This window comes from Microchirus variegatus (assembly GCF_963457635.1).
Source record: "Microchirus variegatus genome assembly, chromosome: 3".
In the NCBI taxonomy this organism is placed as follows: domain Eukaryota; kingdom Metazoa; phylum Chordata; class Actinopteri; order Pleuronectiformes; family Soleidae; genus Microchirus; species Microchirus variegatus.
The window spans coordinates 12,817,208-12,824,915 of NC_139804.1; the positions used below are offsets into that span (position 1 = coordinate 12,817,208).

At 41.9% G+C, this 7,708-nt stretch overlaps 1 protein-coding gene across 1 annotated transcript in view; it reads left to right on the plus strand.

Annotated features, from left to right (window-relative positions):
- Nucleotides 1-2,250, plus strand: part of arid3c (AT rich interactive domain 3C (BRIGHT-like)) — a gene marked incomplete at both ends in the record, with an annotated part of 83,199 nt that extends 80,949 nt beyond the window's left edge. Inside the window, 2 exons of the mRNA XM_083886539.1 lie at nt 695-784; nt 2,072-2,250. Of these exons, the coding sequence (XP_083742665.1) occupies nt 695-784; nt 2,072-2,250 (269 nt within the window). The remainder of the gene's footprint in view (nt 1-694; nt 785-2,071) is intronic.
- Nucleotides 2,251-7,708: the final 5,458 nt, after the last annotated feature.

The window sequence follows — 7,708 nt, forward strand, 5'->3', positions numbered from 1 at the left end:
TTCACCACCACGGGTGGAATCAGCTCGTCTGGCCGAGGCTTTGGCCGCAGCCAGCGCGGCTCGTGACAAGCCATAAGTCACATACATGACTTAATGATAGAGGGTAAAGGAAGAATAAGGGGCCTATCTGCTCAAGTGTGATATCATTTCTGTCTGCATCGCTGCCTCTCTCGTATTAGTCATAATAGCAGGCTTTGCACTTGATACTTGATGGAGAAATGAGTGAGAATCATTCTCAGGTTAATTCCCACGCTGGCCGTCTGGGCCGAGCTCTCACTTCTAAACACTGTCATTTAAAGATTACATATAAACACTATTATTTGTCCCCACCAGATGCACTTAGATGGATAAATGTGTGTTTACACACGGTTTGATATTGCGGCGGCTCGCTGCGCTGACTCTGTGTGCGGCGTTGGTCCGTTTTTCCTTGAGACATTTCTGTTATTTCGCAACCTGTCACATTTTATTCGAGCCCTCCAACTGTGTGCTGCGATAGGATTCATCCGCAACTCACGCATACAAATGTCAGTAACCTCTTTTGACAGCTCTTCCTCCCCACAACTCTTTAATACGTCTCTCCTTATCCTGTCACTCTCTGAATTATCACCAATACTCCTCTTGCTTCTTCTGTTCCCTTTCTAAATGCTCATATTGAGTTTTTCTCTCACTCGCTCTCTGCCTCCTCTCTTGACAGATGATAGACAAGAGACCGCATTGAACCTGTCTACCAACGGCATTAGCAGCATCAACATGTCAATAGAAATAAATGGAGTTGTCTACACAGGTAAATAGAGGGGCCGTTTGCTGATGTAATTGCAGGCAGGAAATTCAATAAGTTATAGCAGCACCCTGGTGCTTAGTCCTCTACGCAATTTGATGTCTTTGCTATAAAATCCATCGTAATGAAGTGGCAGTCCAATATAGTTAAAAAAGTTAAATATCTCAAAATTGGGCCTGTGGATTTGAGGTCGATGGGGCTTATTATCTTATGTGCCTGCCGAGAGAGACTGTGTGTGTGTGTGTGTGCGTCTGCGTGTGCGTGTGTGTGTGCGTGCGCGCGAGTAGGTAGCCTGTGAATCGAAGTTATGTACTGCCTCTGTTTTAACACGAGCTGTTCATGTCAGTGTCAGTGCTGCCACAGGCTCACACTCACTTTACTCTTTACTATGCTGAAACATGAAGCATGTATAGTATTTAAATAAATATTATTAGGTTACACTAATTATGTATTTATGAGTCCTTAAATTTATAGTTCAGGATTTTTGAAGTCGCCGATCTCTGCAAAGTCCTAATCTTAAGCCCACAAGGACAGAGGAGCTGCTGGACTCCTTCTACCTTGTTTGTTAAGCTTGGTTCAAATCTGTACACAGGACTTTAAAAACTGAAGTCACAAAAATAGCACATTTGAACAACAATTCCTGTGTGCTGTGAGGTTAAAATAGCTGATCTTCTCTATGGAGTTTGGTGCAAGGAGTGAGTGGTTCACAAACAATCTTCCATTTCCAGTTTGGGAGGAAATGTGGTGAACATATTCTAAAGATATCCTAGTTATAAGCATGAATAGATTTTATTTGGTGAGTGGATGATGTTTAAACCATGCTTAAAAATACATATGCTCTTCTGCCATAAACATCAACCCTGCATGTATGGGGTAATTTGACAAAGCTGCTAGATCCATTTTAGCATGGATGGGCATAAATGGAGACATTTGGAAAGAGGAAAAAAAAAAAGTCCAACTTTTGAGATTGAATTCAGAAATTCAGATTTTTTCCAATTTTGACATTAATTGCAGAATTGAATCACGTGGCCCTTATCTTCTTCCGTAGTCTGCACATACTTCAAAAAACCTGAACTATCAATTTGCTGCCCTTTATTACAGTGCAATTTTAAAAAAAGCTGTGTGACATTATGGATTATGTTTTATATGTAAAAATTCAATCTTGAGTTTAAATGTAAAATAAGACAGTAGGCATTCACACTGCACTCATCACTGGCTGCATAGAGAGTATGATGGGAGGACAGTGTGAGGTCAGAGGTCAGACTTACACTCACTGTACGGTTTGCTCCTCAGGCGTCCTGTTCGCTCGACAGTCGCCCATAGCAGCGATGGTTGGACACCGTGGGAAACACAGCAACTATCAGACTCAGGGAAAGACCAGTCCCTCGCAGTTCCAGCCCTCCTGCTCCTCTTCCTCCTCAGCCTCCTCCTCCTCATCCTCACTCCATGGACACAGAAACCCCTCCCCCTGAGTGTCCTGTCCCTCCTCCACCTCCTCGCACATCACCCCAGAGGAGGAGCCACCGTCTTCTCCGAGACATCGAGCGGTTGGAGACATGATCTTCAGACAAAGTCCAGTAGCTTTTCGAGGGTGGATTTTCATCCACACAATCAGATTTCTTTTGTAGGTCACTTAACAACAAATTGAAAAGCAGCAGCAGACTCGTGTTTACAGACTAAACACTTTGGCAAGAGATCTGCCCGTCCGTCTCTTCCCCACTTCTCCTGCTCTCAATTATTAGTGTGTGCGTTTCCAGGACATTTAACCTCTGTGTGTGTGTGTGTGCGTGCGTGCGTGCGTGCGTGTGTGTGTTGCCATTGTCTGTCTCATTGTGGAACAGTACAAAAGCACAGTCGGCTATCAAACTAAGGTGCAGCCTAGATGAAGCCAAAGGAAGACTCCATCTTGTGCACCATTACAATGAAAAGGCTGGGGCTGCCGCTGAACGGCTGACCTTCAGTTTGTCTGTGTTTGTGTTTGTAGGCTTTTCAGACAAACCTCGCTGAAAAATCACTGCGTACAGCTGATACCAAAGAAATGTGCAGCGTTACACTCGCCCAACAAAGCAACAATAATCCAAAGTGCATCTAGAAGTGGATATTATCATGTGTTCCGTCTCGACTGTGTGGCAGTGTGTACATCCACACATTGGAAGTGAAGTGACTTCCTTTTCAAGTATGTTTTTACTCGTCTCTTCTTTTAAACCTAGTGAGCTAAAACCTGTGAAAACTAGCAGTGAAACAAAACATGCTATTAAGGCACACATATATTCACTTGTCAGTGGCCAGACAGTGTCCACCTCTCACACAAGCCACCAAACCCTGAGCCCTGTGTCCCAGAGGCCGACCAGTATTACAGTGACATACCTCCAGGGTAGCAGATTAAAACACGCGTGAAACGCTTCGGTACGATATGGTACAGTACGGTTTCCATTAGGGATAGTAGAAAATACACAGTCCCAGAGATTCCATTTTCGCCACCCTTCCCTTTGGTTACCAGAGTAAAATGGGCGGAGTTAGACCGGATCTAGCCACGACAGTCAGCTGATTGGGCAACGGAAAAATGTCACTATCTTGCGATCAGTGTATAAAACCCATGGAAGTCGAGGTAAAGTCTATAGCTTGACGTCTTGTTGAGACAAACTGAGCAGAGCAGTGTCTGCGTTGTTGTCTCCTGCGTCGTCGTTCTCAGTCGGGACACAAGCCTGACCCAAGTGCTTTATCGTTCCAAACTGTACCTTACTGTACCGAACCAAACTGTACCATGATGGAAACACGGCGTAAGTCTCCCACCGACAATGATCCCCTCACCGATTACAGGAGACGAGTTTCACCGCGTTCCGTTTGAGAAGTTGTAAGCGCAAACGCAATTTTTTAGCAATACCAGTCTATAACAACGCTCTACATTGTATTTGGGGCACACAAACAGCATAGCAGCAGTGCTACAGATAAGAGTTAAACGGCAGTATGTGTGCGACGGATTTACTGTGAAACTAATACAATAGAAGTGCTATTAACGGTAAAAGTAGCAGTGTTTGTGAGGTTGGAAATCCAAGTTCACACCTTGGAAATTAGGAGTTGCAGTATCTGCATCATGGCCCATCAGCGGGCCTGCACTTTGGGAATCACTGATCGAGCATAAGAACTCAAACTCAATGCTAACTCAAGCTGGACCACAGTAATATATACATATATAAGCAGTTATAAGAATGCTGCCCTGCATCTTGACCAAATGTTACAAAAAAAAAGTTGAACGTTGGCCCCTGGGACAAACCAGTCCTGACATACTATGTGTAATATTGCATTGTGGGATACAATCAGCAAGTACCAAATAGACATTTGGGACAAAACTAATCAGATGTATAATCAATAGCTATGGCTATATGACTATAATCTTATAATCTAGTAATCTAGTATATGACAACCTATAAAATGGCCACACAAAGGCCTTCACTATGGAAGAATGCTGATTAGTATTTTCCCAAGATTTGTATTTTTGCTCTCAAGACAAGATCATGTCTTGACCAGAGAATAAATTATTTGTGAAGAAGAGATAGCAAAAAAATGTAAAACTAAACCTTAGTCATGACTTCAAGAGCGTACAATGCGTGTGACAGATGATGAGAACCGTCCCTGTCCAGAGCTTTCCACAGTCATTAGGGTAAATATTGCAATTGATGTCATTGCTTCACTGTTGTGGTTGTGGTCAGAAACACTTACACCCCCCCCCCCCCCCCCCCGGTCACATTAAACGGCTTTGTTTATGCAAAAACGCATCGCCGACGCTTGTTCACGTTTGCAGAGCAGAAGCACAAGCGTGATGTCATGTCATGTGATGCTGCTGGGAAGAAAGGAATTGAGAAATTTCCCCAGGCATCAGCAAATCTAAGTGGAGAGTAGAGCACTTCAGGCCTGTAGGCGGCGGCAGCAGCAGCAGCAGGTGACGTCAAGACAGACTAAAAAAAGACGTGTAGTTTATAGAAAATATCATCAGTCACACAGTGGTTTTATAGCGTGAACAGAATCCAAGTTTCGTTTCTTTATTAATGCACTTGTGTCTGACATCCGAGAGCTTCTATCTTTCTTTTCTCTATACATCTGCTTTCATAAATATGTCATTTTTACATTATTGTGAAGGGAAATGGTTAACAGTTTGAAGATATATGGGTTTGTATTGAGTCTGTTCAAGCATTTAATTGCAGATTTTTATTTATTATGTTTTATATTTGATCCTGCTACTGTTGCATTCAGCTCCACCGCTTTCTTTGCAAGTCGTCTTGAATGCAGATACCTCACAATCTACCTGTACATAGTCATAGTAAAGTATAAATACAAGATATACCTCATAAATTCCATTTATTTTTTATTGTACAGCCACTTGAAATCAATGTTTCAACAGATCACTGGATTTTCTTTTGTTTGTTAGTTTTGTTTTCATTATTTTTTATGATTATACCAAAGAAGGGAATATTTTATTGACACACATCTACCTCATTTGTTATAGACTGTGCCAACGAATATGTCCACAATCTTAATTGCCAGTGTATCCATGGTGTTTCATATCCACGTTTGTGTGAATACGAATGCTTATCGGTCAAAGAAACAGAAGATTATAGTAGAGAATTAAGCAACATGTTCAAAGTGCTTTTTATGTTGGGTGTTGTGCCGGCGCAACAAAACAGCCTTTCTGTAGAGACACAGTAGAGACAAAACAAATCCACTCTGCATGAAAACCTGAACACAAAGAGGAAGACAGCGTCACAGTTGTACTGGGAATTTACACAGTCAGACATGGAGATGTGACGTTTCCGAAATTCGATGCCCAGACTTTTGCCAAAATATAAGATAACAGGCAGGTAAACATTCATTTACTGAGCATCGAGACAACATTAAGTTCACATGCAGCCTTTTTTTAGAGATTACGATGAGCATTTACAAGCGTTCGTAGGCGCTGCATGTGAACGATCCCCAAAGCTGCTCTCACATCTGAAGTTTGAACATTCTGTGGAGATTCTCCAACAAACTCCTGGTTGCTGACCTTGAATCTCCTGCTGCATTTGCCAGAAGACACATTTTCTGATAGGAATTCCAAGAAAATGCAAAGTTTTTTGGAATTCATGTCAGAAAAAAAACCCTCTTCCAATAAAATTTGAATCACAGCTATTTTGTCCTCATGTCTGAGCAGCTCCCCAAACTCTCTTTGAAACACCTCTGAATCTCCCACTAACCCCGGAGAATGTCTAGACCCATATTTCCACACATTGTCCAAAGTTCATGTCTAATAGTGACATAAATAAACCAAGATCACACTTGCGAGACGATCGGGACCAAGGCTGGATGAGACCAAGTCGAGAATGAGACATGTCTTGACTTGGTCCACAAAATCTACCACTAACCAAATCTAAGAAGAGCTGTGGAACTGTGGTTGTCCTCACCGTGCAGCACTTTTCATGCAGACTTCCCCCTCCATTTGAAATGTCATGAGCAGCTTCATGATGACAGTGTAATGCTCCAGGCTGACTGTTGGCGATAAGGCTGTTAAACTGTGTGAGCGTAGTTGGGGTCGAGGAAATTGTACAAACTCAGTCGCACAGCAGAAGACAATTGTCAGCCTCAGTCGTCTGTTGAGCTGTTGTGCTTTAGAATTCTCAGTTTTACTTGAAACTTGCTCATTAGAGGGAGCTCCACCACTTTGATGTCCCATCCTTGAATACTAAAACAATACCACCTCAATATGAATGGACTTGAATACTTAGATGAAACCAAAGCTGAACTATGGGGCAAAACCTGCCAGATGTGGAGAATCTGGAGTGTTGTTTCTGCCATGGTGGTGTCCATGTTGTCCTGACAGACAGGTCTCATCAAAAAGCAGCTTGATGATTATCTTTCAGACACAGATATGGGAGAGTTGTGAAGTGGGAGAAGCTATTTTAGGCATCCAAGGTCTAAATCTCTTGATCAAAAAAAGGAAATATAAATACTTCCACAAGTTCCTTCTCCCATTTCTCTACACACTTTCATAACAAGTGTCCAGTCCCTTAAACCTTTGCGATGTTGAATTATTGTATAATATATAAGACTCACCTCAATCCAGAATCAATTTGCAGTTATTCTTTATTATCAATTACTCTTGGTTGTTTTCTCGAACAACAGGTTTGGTCCCAATGTGTCAGAAAAATGTGTCAGCTGATGTTTTCCAAACCTTAAAAATGACAACTTCCTGTCATATTTTTATCTCGTGCACAACAATTCTGGAGCAGGAGCAAAGAATCCACTTAAGAATTCACTGAACTGTTTCCATGAAAAGAAAACATCAAACTGTTTAATCAGTCATCAAAAGAGTTGATGATTAATACAGAGGTCAATTAATAAGCGATTAACTTTCCTTGCCCCACTCCATACATTGGTTGGTAGGCAATCTTGAAGCTTTTTAAGGTGGAAAAGAAGGTAAACAGTGACAAAAAAAAGCTTGATTTCCTTCAAGAGCGACAGACAAATAACTCACAAAACTGATTTTATGTACTGTTTTTATGAACGTATTTTTGTTTGTGTTGAGGTTAACATAGGAGACCGTTGTTTGTCAGGATAAATAATGTTAATTGTTTCTTTACACCTTGCTAAGGAGATTACTTACCAAATTTTATAAAGCTGGGGGACAGAAACGTACATGAGACAGCTCTCTAAGATTGTTACGCTTAGTATGATGCCTCTGAATCAGGGCTCCTTCAGGACTTGGCGCTTTTTTTTTAACTTCCATGTCCAGTCTTGGCTCAGATTCCGTTTCTTTTCCCCCTAAAAGCAGCACTGGCACCGTGTACTCCCCTGTACATACTGCTGAATAATGCCAATCACTGAACTCTTCAGATGACATGACTGTGAGACTGCAGCGTGGAATCACATTCTTTTCACCAAAGAGTTTTTCAAGCTGTG